This window comes from Harpegnathos saltator, unplaced genomic scaffold (assembly GCF_003227715.2).
Source record: "Harpegnathos saltator strain DR-91 unplaced genomic scaffold, Hsal_v8.6 scaffold212, whole genome shotgun sequence".
Taxonomy (NCBI): domain Eukaryota; kingdom Metazoa; phylum Arthropoda; class Insecta; order Hymenoptera; family Formicidae; genus Harpegnathos; species Harpegnathos saltator.
Window position 1 is genome coordinate 212296 of NW_020229998.1, and position 27705 is coordinate 240000.

At 49.8% G+C, this 27705-nt stretch overlaps 1 protein-coding gene across 1 annotated transcript in view; it reads left to right on the forward strand.

Moving 5' to 3' along the window:
• LOC105185379 (protein turtle homolog B) overlaps positions 1-19737 on the forward strand; it is a 158147-nt gene extending 138410 nt beyond the window's left edge. Inside the window, exons 4-6 of the mRNA XM_025298237.1 lie at positions 5243-5370; positions 18892-19060; positions 19521-19737. Coding sequence (XP_025154022.1) covers positions 5243-5370; positions 18892-19060; positions 19521-19609 — 386 coding nt within the window. The 3' untranslated portion in view covers positions 19610-19737. The remainder of the gene's footprint in view (positions 1-5242; positions 5371-18891; positions 19061-19520) is intronic.
• Positions 19738-27705: the final 7968 nt, after the last annotated feature.

Genomic DNA, 27705 nt, shown 5'->3' on the forward strand with positions numbered 1-27705 from the left:
AAGGGAAATTAATGTTTAGGCAGAAACTACACTGATCGTCTGGGATAGAACCGAGAGCGGATCGATGAGTGACTCAATAGTGTGGACATTTTAGGAATACGATCGGACCGTGAACGAGAACCGATAGTGTGAATCGAGCCTAAAACTTCACGCGTTCAACGCAGAACGTGCTGTGGAGAATGTTCTTTACGGCGAAAACACTCCCGTGTTTTCAATCGCCGCGCATAAATAAACTTGCGAGTTTTCAACTGGACAAGTCGCGCATAACACTTGACCGTTCAGTCGCCAGCATTCTCCGATCATCCGTGATATCGAGAGACCTCCGCATCGCGATTAATCGTGGACATGAATACGGCGATTCGCACGAGCCGTGAACGTGCACGAACGTGAGAGAGCGCTCTCTAGAGCCCAGATAGAGGGAGAGGGAGAGGGGAAGGAGGGCAGAGAGAGAGAGAGAGAGAGAGAGAGAGGGAGAGAGAGAGAGAGAAAGAGAGAGAGAGAGAGAGAGAGGGAGGGGGAGAGAGAGAGAGAGAGAGAGAGAGAGAGAAAGCTCGAAACGCTTTGAAACGATGCGCGTCGAGTTCTCGCCGATACTCTCGTCAAACTACTCCGAGGGAATACGAGCGATGATCATCACGGCTGGTTAGAGGAATGGCGGCGCTCGCGATTCCGGCGTCATTAATTCCGGCGAGCGTTTATACAAAACGTGCAGCCCGGGATCATATATGTACGAGTATCCGAGCGAATTGAAAGTTCCGGCAACTCAGCGGCGAAAGACCTCGCAAGGTTTGATTTCGACTCGAAGGCACGACCTGCCTGACGAGGTCGGCTTTCGCCCGCGGTTAACCGACGTTAAAGCGTTTCGCGTATATTCGTGGTATCGATCGAGCCATAGGCGGCGCTGTACGCTCTGCGCCTCGATGGACGCGATGTCGTCGACAAAGAAGTAAAAAAGATAGAACGGACGGAAGACTGGGCGAATATATGGACGGATGAACTAATCTACTTACTTGGGGACGAGACTGTGTGAAGTCTGCAGGATGTCTGACGGATGGGAGACGGGAGGGGTGGGGGGGGAGGGTTACGCACTGAAACAGAAAGACAATAACAATGATAAGATTAATTGGAGATAGAAGAATCGATTCGGGTTGCGCAAAGTATCTCTACAATTAGACATTAAACAAAGATTACGTGGAATTAAGATGGAATTAAGATGGATGTATAATTAAACTTTAAACAAAGATTATATGGAATTGAGATGAAATTAAGATGGATATGTAATTAAGGCTGCGGATACATATGATTAAATCACTCGGGATAGTAAGTGAAGCAACACAAGGTTGGAGCACCGGGTGCCTTTCATCCTTAATTACTGGCGCGGAAACAGGGTTGTACGTTGGCGATATCGACCACCACAGGCAGACGTGATGTTAAATCCTTAAAACTCTGGAATTTAATGACATCGCACACGCGCAAAACTAGCCGCTCGCCAGCGCTCTTCTTTACGAAATACAGAAGAGAAATACAGAAGAAGAAAGCAGGATCTCTTCGCGGATCTCAAGCGAGCCTGAGACCCGTGCACGCGGATACTTAAGGGTTAAGAATTTTGAGGTACACCGAGATGGAAGGAAGCGAGCTACGTGTCAGAAACGGAGCAAGCTTAGCGAACGGAGAGAGAACAAGAGAATCGCGGTGAGGTAGAAGGCGGTCGACAAGGGCGTGAAATATAACGAAGGGTGGTAGACCGAGAAGCAAGGAGAGAGAGAGAGAGAGAGAGAGAGAGAGAGAGAGAGAGAGAGAGAGAGAGAGAGGCAGAGAGAGAAAAAAGAACGTCGGAAGCTTTTAAAATCTAAATCCGGATTCGGCGAGAGACCCGGAAGAAAAAGCTCCGCAGTGGCGGGATCGGGGAAAAGAGGGAGCGCAGACGTGGGTGACGGCGGTGACGGAGGGCGGGAAGGTAGGAAGAGAGGAATGGGTGGTTAGGAAGAAGGGTCGGTGTGCTGTTAACCACCGGGGGGTTAACCGTCGTCCCCGGTATCATCCGTTGCACAAAAGCCGTAAAGCACGCTGCCCGGTTATTTCGGTCAATCCTCGAGGAGGAGGCCGTCCGGAAAATATTCACATCGATCTACCGGCTGACCTCTCTCCTTCCCTCCCTCTCTCTCTCTCTCTTCTATCTTTCTCTCACATACATCACACACACACACACACACACATATACGAATATGCGCGCAGCAGAACAGGGGCTCGCCACCGGTAACAGATACCGGATACTCTCTGTATGAAGCGCCTCAAAGTGCTCTTTCGAGGTGCGCACAGAGGCCAGGTCAACCGCATCACTCTTCGGCAGCACAAAAGGACGCAAAACGGACGGACGGTCCGTCCGTCCGTCGGTCCGTTCGTCCGTCCGTTCATTCGACCAACCGACCGATCGACGGCTATAAATAGCGTCACGTCGACGTGATCGGCGGTTTTCGGCATTATAAATAAATTCCTGACGTGCGCGCGCGCGCGCGCCCAATTCACCCTCCGCGGCAGACTATTATCAGGCGGTATGAAAGGGCGAGCGATGAAGGAGAGACTCCCAGGGAAAATTCCTCGGCTAGGGGTCGCCGGTGTAATGCTGCATAATTCTCGCGAAGTCCCGATTCAGTCGGCGATAACAACCCGTGTCGTGTCGATTTTCCTGGCCGAGGATAAGATGTCGTCGGCCGTGAACGCGCAATCTTGCTGTCCCAATTTTCGAATGTAGCCACGACGCGAAAGGGACGCTCGCCGGGCTTGCTGTGTCGCGCGAATATGCGCACTTCCGCGCGGATGTGCGCAGAGACGAGTGTATTGCTCTCCTATCTAACGCGTGTTATTGAAAAATAAACGTTGAAAAAATATCCGTACGAGCGACAGGTGTTGTTCGATGAAATTGCTCGAAAACTTTCGTTTTTGCTCCAGCTGCGTGAGCTAATAATAATGTTACTAGCTAATAATAATAAACAATCGTGAGCTCAGGCTTGCAGTTATAACGAAGTCGATGTTCCTCCCGATAAAACACGCGAGAGGTATCCGAAAATAAATTCCGCCATCGACGCGCCGCGTTCGCGGCACTGACAGGGCGAATCCTTCCCCGCGGAATATATAATCGAGATAAAAAATATAGAGAGGATTAACTTTGTTGTGTGTTTCCTTAACGCGCCGACGGTAATGAATGTTGCCTTTTCGTCTCGCACAAACACGTAGATCCTCCGCTGCGATACGAAATAATAAGATTCAGTATTATAATGTTAAGAGGCGCAACCCAACCCCTCGGCTCTGTCAGTGCCATTGTACTTTTTATAAGCCGAAACGCGTGGCTGAGGAATCACAAAAACGAGACGCGCCAAGATATCGCGGTGGGAGGCATTTACATGAAAGAAACGTAAAATTCTGGGAGAATCGCGACGGAATCTCATCTTTAAATCTTTAGATTTAATCCGGAGAAAAAGGAAGAGAGAGAGAGAGAGAGAGAGAGAGAAGAAGAAGAAGGGAGAGACTGAGCTTTCCTACGTCGGTGTAGCAAACTGTCGCCCCGAAGCGCGACGTGACAAATATTCGTTATTTACATAAAGCGCATATAAAGTCATGGAACGATCTCGTGTATCCGGATTCCAAAGTTTAATACGGACGCGGCGAGAAGAGAAACGCGCGACTTTGTCTCGCGACACACTTGTAGAGAAAGCGATTCGATGAGCACGTTAAAAAATAGTGACTCTGAAAGAAAAATAGGTATCTCTGGCAAGCGTCCTGGTGTTGTTAATCGCCGGGCATTTGCATGAAATAGAAATTCCGAAAACGGATGTAATTCTACGCTCGGATTCTTGAATTTAATCCATACGAGAGCTGTGTCGCTCCACTCGTTTGCTACTCGCGAAAGGAGAACCGGAGAGAAAGAGAGAGAGGACAGAGAGAGAGAGAGAGAGAGAGAGAGAGAAGAAACGACGTGTGAGAGCGGGCAGTAGGAAAAATTTCACCCTTTCACTCTGACGTAATGTAATATTTAATTATACCGTACAACATATCACGAAGCCTAACTGTTCCCTTCCGTCGGCGAGATAGCCAACAATAAGTCACTTGTTCGCGCATGCATATGAGCCGCTGTAAAATTCGTAGTACAAGCGAGAGAAAAATGATGTCTTGTATAAACGTAAGTCGAGAGTGTAGAACGCAAATTTTTCCCGTTACGAAGCTTCCGTTCTCGAGAAAATCGATTTCGTAGCCCCGCAAAGTGACCCGCCGTCTAACTGACTTATCGCACTTGCGATAGTGCACTTAAATGCATTATTGAGATTTATTTCATTATTCTTATTCGTGTCAAGCTATAATATTTTTTACACATCTAAGCAGGAATATTTATCTTTGTCGATAAATCTGTCGAGCCGACTCCGTTAAACAGGCGTGCGCTTATTCGCACTGATAGAAAAATATAGTTGAATTAACTATAATCTGACTATATTTTATAGTTCATTTTGGCGTCAACCATATTTTTATAGTTCGTCGAAATTGCAAAATATAGTAGAATAAACACAAATATATAGTCAATGATTGTCTCAAATAATTGTTTAGTTACTTTTACCACATATATGGTAATTTCTCATTCACAAATATAGTGAGATTTGATATTCATATAGTTACATCTGTCATCATTTAGCAAATATTCTGATAATATTGACTATATAAAAGACTTACTTTACCTACTATTTTATATTTATATCCATACAATAATTTTAGTTTAACTCACTACAATTCTTAGTAAAAATATTATATAGTTGGTTATATTATGCCTATATCGTAATTATTACCGATATTATGGTAATACTTACTATAAATATGATATGTCGGACTATAATTTAGTTACTGTATCATTATAGTCCCAAATATCATATACTTTTCTCTCAGTGCGGTGGAATTTCAAAGTAATTTCTCTCGAAAGAGCAAAGTCGCAAATCGACAAAGATATCTATTTTAATTGCTCATAATTTCGACTCACTTTCGCACTAGAGATCTTTTCTCATCCTCTTCAGCCTTTTCTTCGCTCGCACCGCGAATTTCGCCACGTCCAGCTGGCCTATTACGGAATAATTCAACATGTTCTCCCCTCTTCCCTCGCTCCCGAGCTCCACGAGTGCACGAGCGCGATCATCTCACACTAGCTTGGCCTAAATCGATTGTCGAGAGATCGCTCACGCGTGAAACATCGTTCACTTTTCAGAACCCATAACCGAGATTCTGGGTGCGCCGGACTTGTACATCAATCGAGGTAGCACCATCAATCTCACGTGCGTCGTCCTGCAGAGTCCAGAGCCGCCCGCCTACGTTTACTGGAACCACAACGATGCGGTGAGTTCGAAGCCCGATCCGTTATTATTTCCGTTGTCGCAGTCACCGGACCGGCGGAACTGGCACTTCGGAAATACCCGGAGCTTAGAGCCAAGTTTACGCGCGACGAATGACGCACAGACGACGTTGCAATATCGCGCGATTAGCGAGACCTAGATTTATTACCGAAGCGCGACTCTCTCTCCGACCAACGTTGACTTTGCGCGCATGGATAATTAATGATGATCCTACTTCTCTCACGGAATACACACATACATACGCGCACGTACACATATTAATCCTGATATCATGCGGAGTGAGCGCGTCGAATAAGTTTCTACTTCGCCGCCCCGGCGAAGTTTCTCGCGAGATGAAATTTTCAACGTCGCGGCTGCGAAACTCCCGTCTGCCTTCGTCATGTTTATTGCGTGCGCAATTGCTCGAGATTATTATTGCCGTTGCTCCCGTCGCCATTATTACATTCTCCGCAATTTTTCCGCTCGTTAATTCTTACGAGGCGGCGCGGCGCGGCGGTGCGTAAATGGAGCGGTTCGATAGGGAAATGATGAAGAGGGCAATTTTTTGAAGCTCTAGATGAGGACGTATTTGTCGGTCGGTCGGAGAACAGTCATTACGTTCTCTACGATCTCAAGGACCGAGACGGTCCACGCGCAGAGATAGCCGAAATGCCGAAAACGCGGCAATCCAAGATCCAATCTGCTTCTCGCGAATTTCGGCAGGAGGTAATAGCGGCGAATAGGTGCGTGATGAATGGCCGTACAGGCGTCGGCGAAGGTCGTCCCTAATTAGCTAGCAGCGCCTGGAACTCCAGGAAGTCGAACAGTTCCGATTAGGGCGGTTGATAAGCGAACGGCGTAGGCGCACTCAACCATCCGCTGTCATACAAGAATGTCGAGCGGCTCGAAACGTTTCCGTCGCTAAGAATTAATCGCGCGGCATTTGCATCCTTCGAGGAGCCCGGGCGTTTCTCTCTTCCTTCCTCCCTCCCTCCCTCCCTCCCTCCCTCCCTCCCTCCCTCCCTCCCTCCCTCTCTCTCTTTCCCTTTCCGAGTGGAATATCGCGACTGAAATATTTTCGCCGCGTACCATTTAATCCTGACCGTTACAGTTGCACAATGACAATATTTGCACGGCATCTGTTAAGTACACATGCGCAGCGTTATATGTTTGCGCGTGTATTTATTATAATTAATTAATACATCGCGTATAAATTGTACGCAAGCGCGCGCGCATGCTCGCACGTTTGCGGTAATTACCAAGCCAACCAGAAATAAACGTTCTAAAAACCCAAGTTTAAACCCCTAAAATATGCTGAGCGGGGACACGGATATTTTTCCAAAAAAAAAACTTACTTCCGTCTCGAGGATGCTTGAATATTCCGTGAGCCGCTTAAAATGACGAGACACGAATAAAGGACGAACATCGCGTATGTGTGCACGTCCACGAGGCTAGAGGAAGAGGGAGGTTTTTTCTCTCCTTCACTTTCAGAACTATTCGCGGACAGGATTCGTCACGTCTCTCGCCACGCGCGTTCGTGTTCGTCAAACGGATTTTCCCGTCCTCCCGTACCTCCCAGACGCTTTTAGTACGATAGCAAAGTTTTTTTTTCTCTTTTCCTGGCGGACAAATTAAGTATGTGTGCGCACAAAAGACAGATCATAAAACATTCCGACATCGGCGAGAGCGACGGCGACGACTGTTTGCGAACGGCTGACCGACCAATAAATTTTGATAATGTCCCGCTTGGCTCGCCGCTAAATCGTGAGTCGCGGCAAAATTGGTAACGGCACTCAGGAGGTTCCATTAGGCGCATTAAGCTTGACCGAGAGCTTTGGGACTCGCCACGGCACGTAGAAACAACGCTCGCGCCCAGCCTTAAAGAGGGCTCTGTCGTGTGTGACTAACGCGTACAGTCCGAGGGCTCCGGCACCATAAATGAGCCGAGAGGGACATCGTAATTCCTCGGGATATTATTTCGCCCGCTTCCTTCGTCGTGTGTTCTCTCGTCATTCGCGCGCGCGCGCGCGCGCGCGCACCAAGCACCGCCCGCGCCGTTGTCGCTTGCAGGACACGTGCGTCCGCCGTGGAAAATATTGATAATTTTGCGCGATTAGCGGAACCCGGATTATTCATATCGGTAACGACGAGGAGGAGTCGAGGCCAACGTTGACTATCAGCGCACGCGCGCGCGCGCGCGCGCGCGTGCGTGGATATTATTCCATCCGATAATCCTACTCGCCCGGAATTTCCGCCGCTGATGTTTCAAAGGCATCGCCTCGCGCGTGCGCGCATGTCGAATAAGCTTCCGTTAGTTTACCCTCTCACGACAATAGGGAGGAAACGACGGGAAAGGGTGGAATGTCAAAAATTCGAAAACGCCATATTAACGTGGCATTATCGCACACAGATACACACCTCGGTGTATATCACCGGTGGAGCCTCCGTATCCTCCGAGCACAACCTCCCCCTTAGGATCCCTTAATACTTTCGGCTCACCCTCCGAGGATTACGCGTGTGAATTTTCGCCAAAGCTCTCTGTCCGTCCAATGGACCGTGAGACAAGCGGTCTTCGGATCATCCTCTTTAAATATTTCGCCGGCCTGGCCGACGCTCTCTCTCTCTCTCTCTCTCTCTCTCTCTCTCTCGGCCTGCCTCTGTGTCTCTTTCTTCCATACGCGGAGACCTCGCGAGAGATTGCGGGAGAATCCTCGTGGGATCGTGAGCGCAGGGGTGTACAGGGGATGGTAGTAGGCAAGGAATAACTGCGCCGCGCGCGCCATCCCGTAACCGCGGTTCCGCGTGACTATAATGATTCATGTGGTTGCGGAAGGCGCCGTGATCGCCTTCGGACGTGATAAAGTGCCGCGGTCGCTCGCCGCGAACCGATAAGGAGTGTAAGGAGCAACTCTCCCGAATCGTCCCCGGGGAGCCGGGGCTCCCCGCAACTCCTTCCACCCGCCGAGCGTCCGTGCTCCGTGATAAGGTCGCCCGATCGATCCATCGCGCGCCGCGAAACATTTTCCGGCCGCAAGAAATCCGCCGGAACCTGGGCGCGTCCGTTTTCACGCTTCGATACACTTTATCCCTTTGATTTTGATTGAATTTCACGTCGGCGTCTGTTGGCGGCGACCGCATTCCCGAGCGACGCGGCCTCGCGTGTCGATGCGGGACGAATAACTCGACACCCCTCTCTCTCTCTCTCTCTCTCTCTCTCTCTCTCTCTCTCTCTCTCTCTCTCTCTCTCTCTCTTTCTTCCTCTCTCTCTCTCTCCTTCTGTCTTGGGGAGAGCCGGAGTATCTTCAAACGCGCAAACGACGTTATGTAAATAGATCCCTCGGCGAATACGGGATCGGGTTTTTTCTCATCTCAGGAAAAACTTTGATGCGTCGACGGATTGTTTGTGGGAAATCTCTCGATACGCGAAGGACTTCTCGAAGGTCCGAAACGAGTGGGAATAAATAAGAATGGCACGATGTCCGAGACGTTCAATTTCAAATTGGCCCTGGTCCAACAAGCCATAAAGCCGGGCTTTCTCTTTAAAAATTCCGGCATTACGTTGTCGAAAGGACAAGGATTTTCCTTCGGAAATCGTTTCAACGGGGGTATAAAGTAGATAAAGAATTGAACGTTTCGTCGGAAATTTTAAAAGGCTTGCTACGCCAAGTATGATATTCAATCGGCTCTACGTTGATACATTTAATTGTTACATTGCATATTGAACACCTCTCTATATACTTAAGCGATAACCGTGATATTCTGTCTGGTCGAAGTTTTAATTCTATACCAATTGTGCGAATGCGTCAAACTTGGAGAGCCAATGGAAAATTTCGAGATATAACACTGTACAAGCTATTGTTCTATTTGTTTGATGTTATACATTTTTATAAAATCCATTTTTAACATTTCCGTTTTTTCGATGTTAAAATGTGAAAAACAAGAAACTGAGAAATTATTTATTACCTTAATGTTAATCTCTACAATTAATCCCGATTCTTAATTTTAATGAGCAATGTATCAATTACATTAATTATTCAATTGGAGGTACAATAAAATGTACGAGAAGTAAATATGAAATAATTAATATGGTTAAATAATAATCAGATTAATAAATAGATAACGTAACAAACTTTCTACCTTCGTGATCTTATTATTATCATTATTATTATTATCAATGTCGTCATCATTATTATCATTATGTTATTGACGTTGAAAATTTCTATGGAATTAAGCTGTTCAAAAGAGATGGAAAGGAAGAAGGGAATTGTAAGAGGAGCAGTTGTGCAGTATCAGTAAGGATTTAAATTTAAATTCGGCGCAATAACAACGGGAGTAGAAGGAAAGTGTCGGCAGATTACAAACGAAACTTATGTTTCCAAGAGCACTGTTAGAGAAACAAATTTAAGCGCTTGGGAAATTGAGACTGGTGCTCAAAGTCGGACATTATTTGCGATCTTTGATTGCGAGAGCGCAATTAAGACGTTGACTGCCTCGTTGATTTCCGTGTATTGTGCAAAAACCCATCTAATAATTGAATTATCAACGATACGACAAGTAAACAAAAGTCGAAATGCATATATCTTTTATCTCGTTTCACTAACTCTCTACTGGGGGATTCTCTCTTTCTGTACAATTGATTTGTTTTAAATATAATTGATTACGCGTTATTTATACGGGACTTGAAGAGAGACGCGGTAGTGTCATAATGTCAGTAGCCAATGACTCCCACATCATTCAACGTTTAATTAATTACAAATTCATAGATCGTTTTATTTTAATATCGACATTTTTGTCGTGTCAATAAGTATTATGCGTTAACGAACAGTCGGAGCCTCATGAAGTTATAATTATTTAACATACGATAAAAGGGACTTTACGAATGTCGACCTTAAAATAGATTCTAAATTTCGACATCTCGTTATTTTCGATGAACTCGTCACACGTGCTTTAAACTCGGAAATGTTCTGCACGACTGGTAATTTTACACACTTGGAAATGTATAATGCGTCGCCGCCTGCGTCCCGGTATCCAGCGTCCTCCGTCCTGGCTTTCCAATCTAGCTTCCTGTTCCCGGCTGCTTCGTGCTTCCGGATATTCACTCATTAGCACCGACACTCTCGTAGATGCGATTCGATCGTACAAACGCGTGTTAATTAACGCCGCCGAGACGAGAGTCCGATTAAACATCTCAATAGCCAGCGAAATATTTTAATCATCCGACGACGTGTTGTAACTAACACAACATTCTATTTGCAATTGAGAAAATTACACAATAACTATATATTACTCATCGAAATTCAAGATTAAGAAAGATTAAGTGCAGGTGAACTATTGAAACGGTCGAACATGAACTAATATATTTTAAATAAACCCTTTTTAATCTCCCTTCAACGTAAAGACTCTCGATATGAGGAGGAGAGAGAGAACTCTATCGAAACGATGAAATATTAAATTTCTTCTTCTTAAATATTAGGTTCTTCTTCAGGTCTTAAATATTGCTAAAGATTATATAAAAGATATAAAAGATGAGATTATATAAAAGATGACGGAAAAATTATTCTTAGACAGGTTTTTCCTTCAGCCTGAATAAAGAGCTACGTCGACTTAAATAATCATTTGCACCATTCACATGCAACAGCCCCGTATAACGTTGCATCTCCAGAATTTCCATTGATCCGTGAAATTCGACGGCGAAGTCGCAGCGTTATCGTGAAACCAAAATTTCAATTCAGATGTATCTTAACTTTTATCTCTCTTTCCGCTACGATTCCGTCGTACGTACATACGTACGTACGTTCCCAATTGATTCAGGTCAGCGTCGAGTCAATCGGTTTACCTCAAAGAAATGCTATTAAGAGACGGTTAAACAAGATAACATATCCCGCCTTATTTATATGTCGATCGTGGAAGGTTGCCAAGAGAATGGTTGCGAACGTACGTGGACGACGCTGCCAAATCGGTTTCCGCGGTATTACCGCGACAGGAATAAAAGCACGTTTCGCAGATTTGCGGTCGTCGACAATGGTGAAGCGATGTCGGACGGTCACGTCGGAAGTGCGCACGCGTACCGCGCGAAGCAGCACGGAGACGAGGCGTAATTATAATTTGAAGCCAATATATTACGGCGCGGCGCCTGCACGGTGCGCGCGCGTTATCCTTTTCAGGTTCGAGTGGAAAACTTGCGGGCGCACAGAGGATGGAAACGCGACTTTCTGTGTTAACTAACGCGTCGTAGATGTATCGTACACGCACCGTGTTTCACCCCCTCGCGCCGCGTCAGGCCGCAAATAAGGCGTAACCCCGCGTCTGAAAGCGGGAAATTGCCAGATCCCTTCCGAACGGTAAAGGTTCCGTACGGTAAAGGCGTGTAAAGGCAAACAGCGATGGATTTATGTACACCGTAAAGCCGGCTCATTTCCCGCCCGTTTCGCTGCGCCGCGCCGCGCCGCGCCGGGCCGCGTGCTATCCGCCGCGCGTTTGTTGCGACGTGCCCCGTGTAAACACACTTTCAACCCGGGTGTAATCTTTATTTCGTTCATTCACGTGCGAAATGAGACAGAGAGAACGAGAACGAAAGGGGGAGAGAGAGAGAGAGAGAGAGAGAGAGAGAGAGAACGAGTGGCCCCTCACGTGGCCGGTCGTCGTGTCAGCCGCCGCGCGGCTGCTTTTATTTACGGCTGTTTGCGTGTCGGCTACAATTCCGGTGTCGAGTGCGGCGCGGCAAAAAGCTGGTAACAAGTCGTCGAGAGTGTCGCTCGTGTTACGCTCATGCGTGACGCCGCCGTCGCGAACGGAGTGTTACTTTTTTTTAATTCTCTTCTCGCAAAATGAACCGCGCCGACAGTGAGGGGAGGGGGAGGGGGGAGGGGGCGGTGAGAAACGAGTTGTGGTTTGACTACATGGATGGCTATTTAAGAGACCGATACGTGAAATTGAGCCATCCTGTCGACCGTGGAATCTAGCGAAGCGAGGGTCAAGTTGAACGGCTTTTACCGTCAACATTAGATCGCCGCCGCTGAAACGGTCGCGCGAGTTTTCGGTCGCGCGACCATCGGGGCAGTTTTTCAGCCTCTCTGTCCCGAACGAACGTCCCGACGAGTCGATTTCCGATCGGCGATAGAGAATTCGGCGCTCTCGTCCTCGGGACGCGAATGTTTCCCGCGAAGAATAACACCGGCCACGCGGCGAAATTAATTATGCAAGAGCCACGATTACATGGCTTTCAAACATCCTCCACCGGGTAACCGGCAGACGTGGGGAGAGGCTACATAATTTACTCTGCCCAGCCAGGGGAGATAATGAACTTATTATTTTAACGCCAACGTGCAGAGCGTCGAGTATAAAATTTGAATAAATGAAAGAATAATACGCGGGAGGTGATGACCTCCTTCTCTCTTTCACTCACTGTCTATATTATTTGCGACAACGCGTGCGTATCCTCTCTCTGTGAACTTTTGCTCGACCTGCTCGTCAAGCTTTTACACGCATTATCGCAATATTCTCAAGAAGTACGTGAGAAACAATAATTATAGTAAAGTAAGCAGCGTGGAAGGGAAGGGGAGAGGAGCAATCCATATCAGCTCTATCTGAGGAGGATCTCTGTTTCTCGCTTTGTGCAGTGCAAATATTCGGCGGATGAAATTTCATTCATGCCCGAAGCGCAGGCCGTTCCGCAGAACAAAGTACGCGGCGCGATTTCCCAGCGTCGTAAGGAAATCCGTAGCGAAATTAGCGGGAAGCGGGGAGAGGAAGGGCAAGAGCGCGCAGCGCGCCGAATGCCGACCCGCAGTGTAATTTTCCGAGATAGCGGGCGCCAAAAATAACCGGAGAGCGCGGAGCCCTTCGCGTCCGCGCCTTTAACGAATATCAGATAATACGAGCAACCGGATGCAACGACCCGGGACTCCATCCGGCTAAGCGGCGCGTTTTGCTCCGGTCTCTCTCTCTCTCTCTCTCTCTCTCTCTCTCTCTCTCTCTCTCTCTCTCTCTCTCTCTCTGCGACTCTCGCCGCACTCCGGACGTATTGAATATCTCACGGTAAACACGTCAGAATTCGGCCGCGGATTCGCGGATGCGCGGCGAGATCACGGTGCACCAGGGCAACGTACACGTGTGTGCACTTTTGGAAAACATCTCGCGTTTGCACGCTCGACACGTTGCAGCCGCGTCTGGGCGAACGATGAAATCCCGAAATAACAGGCGATTTCAGCGGCAGCCTTATTCCGCGGCTGAGCGCCGCGCGCGAGAGAAATCCGGCCGTGTGCTTGCCGAAGAACCGCGATTCGAGGGGTGAATTTGTCAAAGCACGGACGAAGCGGCAAATGGCGGCGGTCATGAGCGCGCGAGCGAGACGTGAGCGAGCGGAAAATCAGCAGAGAGGTATGGAACGAGGTATCGAAAAATATCGGGGGGTGAAAGGGATTCGCCGTCACGAATCGAGAGGGAAGAGAGGGAAATGCTTCATTTCGTTAAAATTATAGTCATTCTCGGCGGCGGCCACATATCTTTTGCCGTTCCGACGAGAAAGTAATATTACGGGAAAACGCGTATAAAGCTATTATTACTATCGCGCTACAGGCTAGCACTTGCTGCAAAAATGATTCCCCCGGCTGTGACGATCGCAATTGGAATCGCAAATATCGGACGCTTTTTCGCTCAATGGCCGTATCGTTCGCAGCATTCAAGAAAGGGTGCGATCGGTGGCGATGCAGCAGCAGCGCGGATACAAATTAACTCAATAGCGATCGCGCGAAGCGCGTTCGATCCGATTAGATAAATTCGCGCGGCGAAAAAGGAAAAAATACAGCGCGCTCCCGATAATACGCGAGCCGCGTCGTTTTATCCGGCGTGTTCGCGCAACACCTGCGAATGATAACGCCGTATTGCAATTTTGCTCAACTCGCTCGTATTTTACACGTGTGTGTGTGCGCGCGCGCGCGCGCGCACGCACGCACGCACGCACGCACGCGCGTGCGCCCGCGGGATGTATATTTAAATTCATATAAACTACTCTGCGCGCAATGTCAATCGATTTATTAATGAATTAACGAATTAATATCTCGTGTAAATTTATTAAAAATCCATATCGTTACGCAATATGCGGCAGCGGGTATAATATGACTAGCGCATTCAACCGCCTCGTTAATAATTTCGATACGTTTTCAACCGCGCGCGCGGCGCTAATCTGCACGGCGCGTTCGGCAAAGCGATCGATATATTGTCGTTCCACAATTTCCTATTGCATAATGCACAAACAAGCGGTCAACGGGAGTAACAGCGACGGCCGCGGACTGTTAAAACGCCAAGTGTGAAACGGCAAATTTTGGCAGAAGAGAACGGCAGAAGGGACTGGCGTTCTCTCTCTCCCTCTCTCTCTCCCTCTCTCCCTCTCTCCCTCTCTCTCCCCCTCTCTCCCTCTCTCTCCCTCTCTCTCCCTCTCTCTCCCTCTCTCTCCCTCTCTCTCCTTCTCTCTCCCTCTCTCTCCCTCTCTCTCCCTCTCTCTCTCTCTCTCTCTCTCTCTACGAACGGACACGGCGCCGAACGTCGCGCCGAGAAGAATGAGAATGCATCGTGGCGGAGCACGCGCGCGCGGGGAGAAACACCGTTATCGAAACGCGAGCCTGAGGCTGATAAGACAAAAGTACTAATCCGTAAAAGCGCGGACGGGGGGAGGCGGACAAGGTGATAGAGAAGCGGAGAAGCCATTCCAACGGGCCATTGAGCCCAAGATGCTCCATCCCGAAGTCGGCTGGCAATCCCGCGGGTTTGCCGATTTCCGTTAAGAACATGTACGGGGTTGACGTGGCCTCCTGTCCTCTCACTCCCTTCCCCCCTCCCGCCCGTTCAACGCTTCGTCCCCCCCAGTCTGTGCAAACTTCCGTGTGCGTCTTTAAAACTTGGGCAAATTACGGGACGTCTAAGACACACTGGAATTATCTGGCTCGCTGAGCCGCGCTCCCCTCCCCGTCTGATAACATCAAATAAAGCTAAAGTTGAATCCAGCGGATCGATATCGAACGCCCCAGCCTCTCTCTGTGTGCCAGGCAGCTTGCGGCTCGCCGGTCTCTCCGCGCGGTTAGGTTACCTCTTATAAATCTTGCACCGTTCATTTCTTTCTCGAGATTCTTTTTTAACGAGCCGTGCGTCCGGCGCGTATAAACGATTGATGCGAAATGAACCGCCCAACGTGCGATGGTTTTTAATATTTACGAATTTTTATAAGCTTTTTATATTCATAAGCCGCGCCCGCGTGATCATTGAAATTATTGAGACGTGATTTCACCGTTTGCCCCGGCAATTTTTCGACAATTAACGGCAAAAAATGGGCGACAAACCCCGGGCGAGCGTGCGAAACGGCGCATCTTGTCAGAAATCATGATAATCGCGTTTTACAAACTAACGCAAAACCAGGAATGTAAATATTCACAGCCCGGACCGGGTTAACATCCATTTATTCCAGATCGATTTACCGTGACGAGAGTTAATCGGCGAGTAATTGCTCGCTGTTTTAATTCAATTGTCAACGCAGAGTCAACGCTTTACACGATTAATGAACTGAAAATTGGATATTGTTTATCCATCCTGTCTGAGGGCTTAGAGGATGAGCGCGCAAGGGGCGGCGGAGAGAGAGGGGTAGAAAGAGAGAGAGAGAGAGAGAGAGAGAGAGAGAGAGAGAGGGAGGTGATGGGAGATGCGAGGAGCGTGATTGAGTAGAATTAAATAAAAATCAATCCGTTTCGAAAAGCCGCGCGGCCGTGTAATTGCAAGAACGTCGCTCTCGCACGTATATATAAATCCGCGCGAGTCATGGTAAACGACGACGCGGCGACATCAAACATTTAACATGTATCGCGGAAATATTTATGCTCGCAGCCTGCGTGCTCACGCTTTATCGTTCGCAGTACGCGCGGGCGAACGCGCGCCGCGAACTTGCCTCTTCCACGCAACTGTCGCGGGGGGGATCGGCTTCGTAAAAGTTTCACAAATTCCTGAAACTTAAGTTCTACGTTTCGCGTAACGTAAGTTTGAGAAATTCGACCTCGTCCGTGCGTTGTTCAATTTTACCGCCGCTGTGCCAGCCGAAGAGACGCTCTCCGAAACGCTAATTTGCGAGTTACAGCGACGGGTTGTAAAAACTCGACGACGCACCTAGCCGGGGCTCATACGGAGAGCAAGAAAGTTCAGAGCTTTCACAGAGAGAGAGAGAGAGAGAGAGAGAGAGAGAGAGAGAGAGAGAGGGAGGGAGAGAGAACGAGAGACGCAGGATGTCAGAGGCGTATGTGTGTGCGCGCGCGATTGTAGAATGCAGCTGTATGCCAAGCACACAGCTATACGTGTGTGTACGTGGACAGCATATCCGTGTGTGTTCGCCGGCATTATTGCGCCTCGTACACACGACCGGATTAACCGTGGACTTTCGAAGGAAAGTTTCGCATATTATCCTGCGTTAGACCGCAGCGCGGTTTAGATAACGGAACGGAAGGAAGGTAGCGCGGCGCTTATCAAACTCGAAGGTGGTGGCGGCGGCGGTAGAGGCGGCGGCGGCGGAGGCGACGACGGTGGCGCTAACTTTGCCGTCCGATTAATCGCACTTTGAGGCTGCCGGACCGACCGATCGGGGATAAACAGCCCGGCGACCGATATTCTTATTTCCAGGATGCACAGAGACGCGGTTCGGAAAAATTAAGCTCCCCCCTCCCGGGCAGCGCCGGATGCACCTGTCGCGCCCTCACAACGAAACAAACATCGAGGATACACCTCGCAGCTTCTCCGGTGAAGCGATAACGCTTCGGGCACAATTACTCGGATTGCCATTTACGGGACAATTTAAGCGCGCCCTGCAATATCCGGGGCTACGAAATCCTTTAACGGACAGCACGCCGGATACAACGCGTGTGTGCAGCGCACACAAATGTGTTAAGAGTTTCAGTTTTGACGTATCTTAGTTTCCTCCTCCTTTTCTCTTTTCTTTTTCTTTTTTTTTTCTCTATAATCCTATTACCGTGACGTAAAATTTTCACAATTCCTCTTTACGGGGTCATGCGAAAGGCACAACGATAAAAGGACGGAATTTTACATTTAAATATCGCTCGCGAGAATATGGCTCGCGCGGCAGTTTATAGCGTGCGAGGAGAATTGAATTGATAATCGAGCATTTGCGCAAGGACCCAGGTCCGCGGTGACGCACGGACGGTTAACGTCGACGAAACATACAGCCGAGAAATGAATATCCAACAACGTGAGGGAGGAACAGCAGAACGTTCCACGATTCGTGCTCCCTTAAGAAGGCTTACGTGCCTCTCAGACGGAACGTAAGCACACTGTCGCGCTGTAAGGGTGGTTCCGACGCTGCGGATTATTTATTTAAAAATCCTTCTCGGCTCTCGCGACACTCTTCGCTCCTTGTTCCTTTCAGTTCGCGTGCACCGCCGAGCGTGGGCCCTGCCTGCCAGTCGCGCGTTTAAAGCGACACTCGTGACGAGCATCGTCGAGTGGAACAGACGTAGGATAAACACGACGTTCGCCGGTGCCTCGCGACGAGTATACTACTAGCGTTTGGACGTCACGTCCAATTTTCCAGGGCAAACGCGCGGAACGGTGGTAGGTCATTGGAACGCCTTGATTATCCTAATGCCTCGGTAATTGCAGCTTTAAACGGGTTAATTTTTCATTAAAAAAACGGAACGTGGTTTCATGGATAAATGTCCAAACGGACAGACGGACGTTTTCTTCCGCGCGTGCGTAACGACGATAATTTTTGTCGCAAAAAGATATGACGAAAAACCAAAAACAATCTTATTTTTTTCAATTGGCACAAGTGAAAAATGCGGCGCACGTATATCCACTGCGAATAATACGTCAATGGGACATAAGCGTTTAGTGTAACTCGAGAAAGCAATTAAAAGTTGCGTGAAATTACGCGACACGAGCAGAGCAAGCTCTCATTCGACTATCGCAGGAAAATCGTCGGCGTCCGGGATAATATTTATTCCGGAAAATATCCTCGAGGCATAAGTCGCCGCCGAAGCAATTTGCACTGAACGTCGGGGTGAAGCTCTCTCTTATCCTTTCTCTTTCTCTAGCACTCTCTCTCTCTCTCTCTCTCTCTCCCTCCCCCCTCTCTCTGTCTTTCTCCCTCTCCCTCTCTCCCTCTCTCTCTCTCTCTCTCTCTCTCTCTCGTATCACCAGTCTCGTCCTGGTACCGTACTTTACAACCCCTTTTCGATCGTCGATTCTGTAGAACACGCGGGAAAGAATTCTCGCCGGGAGGAAAACGTCGTATTTTTTTTTCCACCCTCGTCTCTCGGTGTTCCCCGCGAACTGAGAGGGAGTCCTTCGACGGGCTTATCTGCGCGTCGTCTTTTTCTAGCCAATATCCGTCGAGGCCGCCCAATAAAAACTGTATCTGGCGTTGGTTAGCCGATTTCTCACTCGTCTCCCGCCCTTCCTTTCTCGACGGCTTGCCGTTCGATCCGAGGAGATATCAGAGGCCGTTCTCAGAACGATCGTTCGATCTTTGTTTCAGATAATCAGCTACGACTCGACCAGAGGCGGCATCTCCGTAGTAACGGAGAAGGGCGAGACCACGACGAGCTTCCTCTTGGTGCAAGAAGCTAAGCCGTCTGACTCCGGACGGTATACTTGTAACCCCAGTAATGCTCAACCGAAATCGATCACCGTACACGTACTCAACGGTGAGTAATCGAAGACGCGCGGTTTCTCCGCCGTTCTCAGCGAGAGGAATCTCCTCGCGTGCGTTAAAATGCCGTCAGCGACAGCATCGATCGCGAGCCGCGAGATTGCAGCGCGCAAACGTAAAATATACTAACGAGATAAAAACTGAGAGATTAAACCAAGCCGCCATCTTTTTTGCCCCGCACAAATTTCACGTCACAAGTTGCCCCGCCTCATGCGCGGGGGAGGAGGGGGGGGGAGGACGGCGGGGGCGGGGAAGAGGAGAAACTGCGTCTCGCGGTGTAGGGAACCGCGCCAATTAAGGACGGGAAAATAATTAGCTAAATTGCACTCGACATTCGCGTTCACGTTCCGTCCCGGTCGAGCGGCAAAAAGAACAATAGGGGTAGCAACGAGGAAAAAGCGCACGGCGCGTCGTAGGTTTTCAGAAAATTTAAGTGTTGCCCTCTGTTTCAGGAGAGTATCCCGCGGCAATGCAGCACGGCGGTCAGGCCAAGCAACCGAGGCTGTACTCTCTTCTGCTCTGCCTGTGTCTGCTACTTTACTAATTGTTCCATTCTATCGCGCATTTTTTCCGAGGGAGAGTCGAAAGACATTTTAGAGCGAGGAGAGTGCGGAAGAGAGGAAAGAAAGTGAGAACGAGAGAGTGCGCGGGAGCGAGCGAGAGCGAGTGAGAGAGAGAGAGAGAGAGAGAGAGAGAGAGAGAGAGAGGGGAGAGAGAAAGAGAGAGAGGGAGCGAGAGAGAGAGAGAGAGAGAGAGGGGGGGGGCGGGAAGGTACTTCCGCTAGACGTTACGTGAACATTGCCGAAGTGTCACGAAAGCCACGACGAGGTAGGCGGATGCGCAACGATGCGCAACGATCCGACGGCTCTTTTGACTGTGCGCCGGAACGATGACTCTTTCGCAACGACGCGCCGTTTGTCGATGCAACGGAGCGACGACGGAGGGTGGTGCAGCGCGCAGGAACGCAGCGCGATATGGAATACGCGAGTAATATGCGAATAATACGCGTGTGAGCGCGAGTGTGTGTGTATCACAATGTTACAAAGTTCCGATAGGTAACGAGGTCGCATCGATGCGAGCGGTCGGTTTCATCAGCGAGGAAAATGTAGGTAACTTATTTCGCGAATAGATCCATACAACACTCAGTCCCGCGTTCATCGATCGGAAGAGGAAGCCGTCGTTGCTGAAGCCGGGCGCAAAGAGGCGACAATTAGAATACGTGTGACGCTAAGAGGGAGTGGGTGCGGGAGGTGGGGGGTTACTGGGGGGGATACAAGAGACAAGAACACAGTTTGGAACAGTTGGGTGTCGCGGGAATGGCGCGTCTTCGGGAACGATCGCAATCAATCGCGATCTCTGAATTCGGAATAGTTCCTTATCGTCTTTTATCTCCGTTTTTCATTTTCATCCGCGAATGCGCACTGCTCCGGAACGAGCCCGAGCTTCGAGTTAGAGAATGTCCCCTCGAGATGAAGTCCTCCGAAAATCACCGAGCAGCAACTTTCGCGACTCATTTGCATTTCGCGCTCTTTGATTTCGCATCGCTTAGAATTCGGCGACTCCCACGAAACAATCGGTGCTTTTCTTCCCGCTTTAACTGAGCTCGAGTACTACCACTCGCAGAAAAGGCGCGAGTTTTCCGGGACACCTTGTGCGCACACGTACGCACGCGCGCGCACACACACACACACACACACACACACACACACACACACAACACACACACAAATAGATAGATGGCTGAGCGGGAGGGAGAAGGGGGAGGAGGCAGAGAAGTTGAAAGGAAGGAATAGTACGAAGGAAGCGAAAAGGGGCCGAACACGAAGAGGAAGACGCGCGCGTCGCGCCGCGCCGGGTCTCGCCTTCCTTCCGCGATTAATTCGAACAGACTCGAAGCGTCTGCCGACTCTCAACACAGGGACTTTCAGCTGGCAAAGTGCACGACGGCTGTATCGAGGAGAGAACGAATCGTTGCCACGCAACCGCGGCTTTGACCGAGTCTCGGTATACGCTTCGAATGCCGTTGACCGTCGACGACCACCGCGTCGTCATCATCGCACCACAGCACCGCGACAAACACTGCGTGTACCGATTCTTCTCTCGCGACATGCATCACGAATCTTTTGTCGATCCTTAATTCTCGTGTTCTAATATTGACATACTTCCAGCTATTGGCGAGCGAGCGTCGCAGTTTCAAATTTCCACCGCGAAATCGAATGGTATTGTAGCAGTGATTAACGCGTAATCGGAGACCGCTCATCTCGCTTCTCGTTATTTTTTTTTTGTTTTCCGCAACTGTGGCGGTACACTGGTGTCTAGAATCGCGTGACAAAAGTCACCGGATATCTCGACCTGTCCCAGCGATTCTCGTCGCCGGTGGCAACTAACGCGATTTCTCGGATTACTTTTTTAATTCGATCACGGTGTCGCTCCATCGGCATAAAAAAAAGAATCGCCGACGACGAGAGCGACACAATGTGAGCGCCACCCGCGAAATGGAATTTGCATATACGATGGAATTCAACGACAATTATGAGTCAGTTCCCATATTACCGTCAATTATTTTCAAAGAGTGCGAGAGACAAAAGCGAAGCGCTCACGGACGACATTTGCATGAAATCCAATCACGGTATCCGAAGTGTTTCTGAAATCCAAGGCGGAAGAGAGTTTTTTTACATTACAAAGCGTTTACGCGATGAGCGCATAAAGGGTCCTTTTTTCATAAGAAATGTTCGTATTAATAGGACCGCCGCATAATTACTCTTTCAACGCAATGCCCGTGGGTAAAATTCAGCCGTTACCGTACGCGGGATTTCAAGACTTTGATTAGCGACTGATGTCTTTGTCATAAAGCAAATTAAATTTCGCTATCGCGTATAAGAGATATTTTCCTCTCTCTCTCTCTCTCTCTCTCTCTCTCTCTCTCTCTCTCTCTCTCTCTCTCTCTCTATCTCTCTCTCTCTCTCTCTCTCTCTCTCTCCCTCGAAATTAATAGAAATACGTTATAAAGTAACAAGCGCGCGCGCGCATGCGTCAGAGCTATGGGCAAAAATATTTTCCGCGGAATTAAAATGAAATCCTCTTAATTAAGTCAAATATACAGAACCCTCTGCTTCCGTGCCCGTATTCGCGTTATGTATGCAGTTTCCCGGCGTCCTCATCCTCGTCGCCGGCGTCAGCAGAACTCGCGGAGAGGGGGCATATCGCTCGATAAAAAGTGAAATTTATTTTCCTACGTCGGGAGAGCATTTCCGAGGACGAATAATGAAGAAGAAGAAGAATCGAGAGCCGCGTGTCCGCGCAATCCGTGTACAACACGCAAGTGGCGGTGTGAACATACAGAGAGAGAGAGAGAGAGAGGGGGGAGGGAGAGAGCACACCGTCCTAATCGATCAAGCCGGTGTGAGAAGCGCGCGGGATGCATCCAGTTCAATTAGCTCTCGCAATTTGCTCTTTTCAGCAACTGCCCATTCGTCTTTACAAACGGCACGGGAGAACTTCGAGTATAATATCGAATTTCGCACGGTGCTCGACGCGACCTATAACTCTTGCTCACGCTGTTGCTGTCCCATTCGTTTCTTACGCTGCACGTACTTCGCTTTTCATCGAAACACGTGAGAAACGCCACGGGGGAGAGAAAGGTTTTCTCTTATTATTTATTATTATTTTCTCCCAAGTCCTCGCGCCAGCCTGAATCGTCTTTCCCGAGCGCCGAGAGGAGAGTATTGAAATATTTTCCGTTTGCCTGCGTTTACACATTACACAACATGTGTGCCTCGATGTACATTTGTTTTCTTTCCTTCTCTCTCTCTCTCTCTCTCTCTCTTCCTTTCTCCGTCATTTATTTCGGAGACGTGTATTTCAAGACCGTAATAAAATGTTCAGTTCGAAGAATCCTGCTGAAAGCGATCCGGGTTCGCGTTCGAAATCTCATTGGAACGCAATAATATCTCAAAGCTGATTTTTATTAGAAAATGATCCCGCGGGAATTTATGCGGCCCTTTGATCCTCGGCCAATCCCTTGGTAGTTGAAAATGAAGGGATGCGTCCGTCATTTGAATATTTTCCGTCTTCCGAGCGTGATCGATCAGGACGCGCGCGCGCACACAAATCGCCATTATAGTCGTTTCAAGGGAACCGGTTTAAAACACATTTAGAAACTCGTAAGCGACTTCATGCCCGGGCAAAACGCATAATTCAGTGCGGCCGCGTTTCGCCCACCACCGTCGCGTCGTGCCGGTCGACGACGGTAACGCCGCGTCGGTAACGATTAATAAAACTTCGAGCTGTCGCGAACGCGCGGGAGTGAAAGAACGGGAAGAACGGCCGGGAAATATGAATAATGAATGAAAGAGAGCGGGTGCGGGGCGAGGGTGTGCGGGGACGACGCTCTCCTGCGAGCCCCTCGAGCAGCGTGCGCGTGGTTACTCGCGAGAGTACGAGAGCAACATCCGGTATCCGCAACGGAAGAACGTGATTAAAAAAGTTTCCAACGACGAGTAATACAATGGCCGGACCACGCGTAAGAACGCTTCTTGTCGTCCGGCTCCGCCGCCGCCGCCGCCGCCGCCGTCACCGCGATAATCAAGTCCCTGTCTTCGGCCCTTATTTCTCGGGTAAAAAGATAGCCATCCTTGGCTTCTGCCGGAGGTGGGCGTTTAGTGGCCTTTCCTCTGGCATTGCCTTCCATCCGCGGCCGGTCACCTCCGTTCTTTCTCTTCTCTCTTTCTTTCGGGGAAATCGGCTGGTTCCGGAGTACGACGGGAAAAAAGTGCGGTTACGCCGGGGCAGACCTGTGACGAAGGGCAAGAGGAGTGGAGGGCAGAGGAGGAGGAGGAGGAGGAGGAGGAGGAGGAGGAGGAGGAGAAGGAGGAGGAGGAGGAGGAGGAGGAGGAGGAGGAGGAGAAGGAGAAGGAGGAGGAGGACGACGATGACGACGACGGGAAACTGGTCGGACCGCAACGACACTCGCCGGTCTGCCTTCATTTATCAAGTTAAACGCGAGGTGTGCCGCATAATGTCGACGCCGAGAGATTCCCCGAGCTCCGAGCGGACGCGGTGGTTGGCTTTATGCCCTTACACCGCGCTCTCTCGCGCGTAACGCGCGCGCGCGCGCGCGCGCTAATCCGGCCCGACCTTGCAGCGTTTCGCGCAAACAGCGGATTAACGGACGGCCGAACACATCGGGGCGGCGGATCGGCGAGTCGATTCGACGTTTCGCGCGATGGAGACCGTATTTCACCACGGTGCGCGTTTCGAGCATTGCGCTTCGTCATACGCTGCATATCTGGCTGTCGCGATGCGAAATTGCGTCCGCGTGAGATAAAGCCGCGTGTTGCGCGGATCAAGCGGCTTTAAGGAGCTGTCGAGCCCCACTCGTCGATCCTCGTCCGCGCGAAAGCACGGCTGATTTATGCAACGCACGCGTATGATTATACAAGGCGTCGTGATAATTCAGGATCAGAGTCGGGCCTCCGAGGCCGGGAGGAGAGAAAGGAGCTGTTCTCATTCCATGCTCCGTTGTGCGGAGCGTAGGCTATTGTTCGATACGCTTTCAGGTGGCGTTTTCTTCAGGTGCTTCTCGCTCCGCGCGAGGTCGCGCGCAGAGAGAGGGGGAGGGTAGCGAAAAAGAAAGGAAGAGCGAAAGAAAAGACTAGGAAGTGTATGGCGGACTCGCGCGATACCGGGCGTTCGAGTGCATGCAACGCGTGCCTATCGTCGTTTCTTGGTATTTCCATCCACTTTTATTCTTTACTATAATAGCATCCGACATGAGAACGCCGTTCGTGACCAGCAAACGAGACTCTCTATGTACGCGCTCGGTCGGACGTGCTCGTTTTTCCTCTCATTTCGCTTTTCCGGAGCGTCCGCGGCTCTCGCGTACGTGCAGCTGGCTTTAATTAAAAATGAGCGGCATTTTTTCTCATATTACGTCAACGGGCTGCGCCGGGGTAAACATTATTGTTTCATTTCTGGCTGTTACCTTGCCGGCCGCCTTCACGAATTGTTCCTGCCGTAACGGTAACCGTAACCGACGCGATTTCCAGTCGGACAATGTGGATTAGACTGAATCGAGAACGTAAAAACGCGAATAAACGCACACACGCACATACACACACACATATATGCACAAGCAACGTCATCCTAAATATCATTTTTAAACTGATTCATGGATTATACGCGGAATGTGTAAATGGGAACGTTACACATTGTATTATATCTTGTCGGAGGTTTTTCCCCGGTCGAATAGAAAAGCGATTTTCGCACTCGCGTCAATTATGCAAGAAAACTGCCGGAAAAAGACTTAAAAGTCACACAGTTTCCTAAAACGATTCGAAGAAACCGAATCAATTAATATCCCCTGCTTTCTTACTCCTGCATTCAAAGACGAGGCGATGACGTGGAGATTGACGGACCTCCATTCTCCGCGGGAAACGCGTCAGCCCCGTTGTCCGTAATAACAGACGCATCGTCAGGCGCGCAAACACACAGAAGCATAATCTACCGACTTGATCTGCCACTTCAGCTAGTTTACATCACCGTTTACGTTAGACACTCAGGTCCGGCGGGGCACATCGTCCGGGGCGACCATCTCCCCGAAGAGCGCGCCACTCATTAAGGAGCAAAACTAAACGTCTCGGTATAATTCCTAGCTCCGATTGCGAGAGCGAAGCGGAGAGGTCGTTACCGACGCGAATTAGTGTCCCGTTACAAAGGCGACGCACACGGCGAAGCGTCGTAGCGCGTTTCCAAGCGGACAGCATTGACGATACACCGAGAGAGAGAGAGAGAGAGAGAGAGAGAGAGAGAGAGAGAGAGAGAGAGAGAGAGAGAGAGAGAGAGAGAGTGAGAGAGAGAGAGAGAGAGTGAGAAAACACGACATCCGTGACAAGCCGGAGAAGCGGGTAAAACGAAGGAACGGTCTCTCTGTCCAGAAAGAGATAAGACCACCCTCGTCTCTCCTCTCTCATATCGCGAGTTTACTTCCGGATCCCTCAAGGAAGTTCCTCTATCGCGACGAAAGTAATTCAACGAAAGTACCCTCGCGGGAGGAGAAACGTCAAAGGGCTTTCGCGTACGCGTTTACGTTTTGGCTGGGGAATGTATCGGGGGATGTATATGTGTGCATATGTGCGTACGTCTGTGTGTGTGTATGTGTGTGTGTGTGTGTGTGTATTTGTGTGTATGTATACGCGGACGCGCTTGCTTTTCTACGATCTAAAATAAAGTCTGATACATTTACGGCCGTCGGCCACGTCGCCGGTGTCCGCGTCGCAAAGTGTCCCGCAGGAACATCCGGTCGGACGCGAGCGGTACGCGGTTACAGATTAAACGTTCCGCTCTCGCTCATCCCACAGCCCCCCTCGTCGCGTCCCTTCCGCGACGATGGAGCTCTGCCCGCTTACAAGTTTATATAGGGTTTGTAAGGTAACTTTACACGGTTTTTACACCAGCACACAGCACCGGGCGAAACCGCGGGACCGCGCCGCGCCGCGCCAAAGCGGATCCACGACGCGAGGCTGCTAGCAGCGAGTGCACAAAGCGCGAATCGGTATGTCGGTCGACGTGCAATTACGCGACAGTGTCGACCGGCGGCGCTTCCCTCGCCGGCGGATTTTCGCCCGCGCTTTCGCGACCAAGTCGCTCGGACGACGGCGTGCGTGCGACGCTTTAGCGAACGCTTTTAATTTACAGCCTAAGAGCGGTCGAATCAAAGAGCGAATTGAATACATGCGACGCGCGGCATTAGTATTCAGCGGCAAACGTCGACCGCGCGCAGTAGATTCCGCTTCGGAGCCTGCATAATACCGAGCGTGGGCGTCGAACTCGTACATGTCGGGACTACGCACGGTGAGGTGGACGAAAGAGCGAAGAGCGAGAGCGAGAGAGAGAGAGAGAGAGAGAGAGAGAGAGAGAGAGAGAGAGAGGACGAATAATCGCGTAACAGTTAACATGGAGAGGCGCGATACGCTTAGAGCGAGCGGTTGCCGTTTTTCATTCGGGGATAGCGGGATACGCAAATAAAAGAAGCCGTGCGTGCCGCGGTTTCGTTATTTCAGCCCGGTATCAGCGCGCTGCCCGCTCGGATGGATAAGCCTCCACCATCTCCTCCACCACCTGCCCCTCTCTCTCTCTCTCTCTCTCGCTCTCGCTCTGGCGAAGGAGATTCGCTATTATGAATCGCGAAATCGATACTCGCGAGTGGGTCGAGCGAGAGAGGCGTAATTACGCGTCGCCCGAAATCGGCCGGTCGTGCACGAACGGAGAGAGCGGGAAATATGGCGTTTTTGGTCGATATATCAACCGCAAAGTGGATTCACTACGTGTGTGTTCCCTCTTTATCGCGCGTTATTTCTTTCCGCCGTCGTCTCTCTACGTCCGATCATTTTCATTTTCGTTCTCCCGACGACGTCCACGTTCATTCGTCGCGAACGCAGCGCCGTTCTCGATCCGTTCGACATTCGATGATACCTAACGAGGCGTCCAAATGTATCCTGTTTATATCTCAACGAGGTATCGGTTGACAAGGCGAATATCAAAATACACCGTCAGTGATGTCCATCAGAGCACTCTTGTTTTCGGTCATCATCGCACAATAAAATCGATTGACTGACCTGCTTTCGGTTGGCTGTGTTTCGT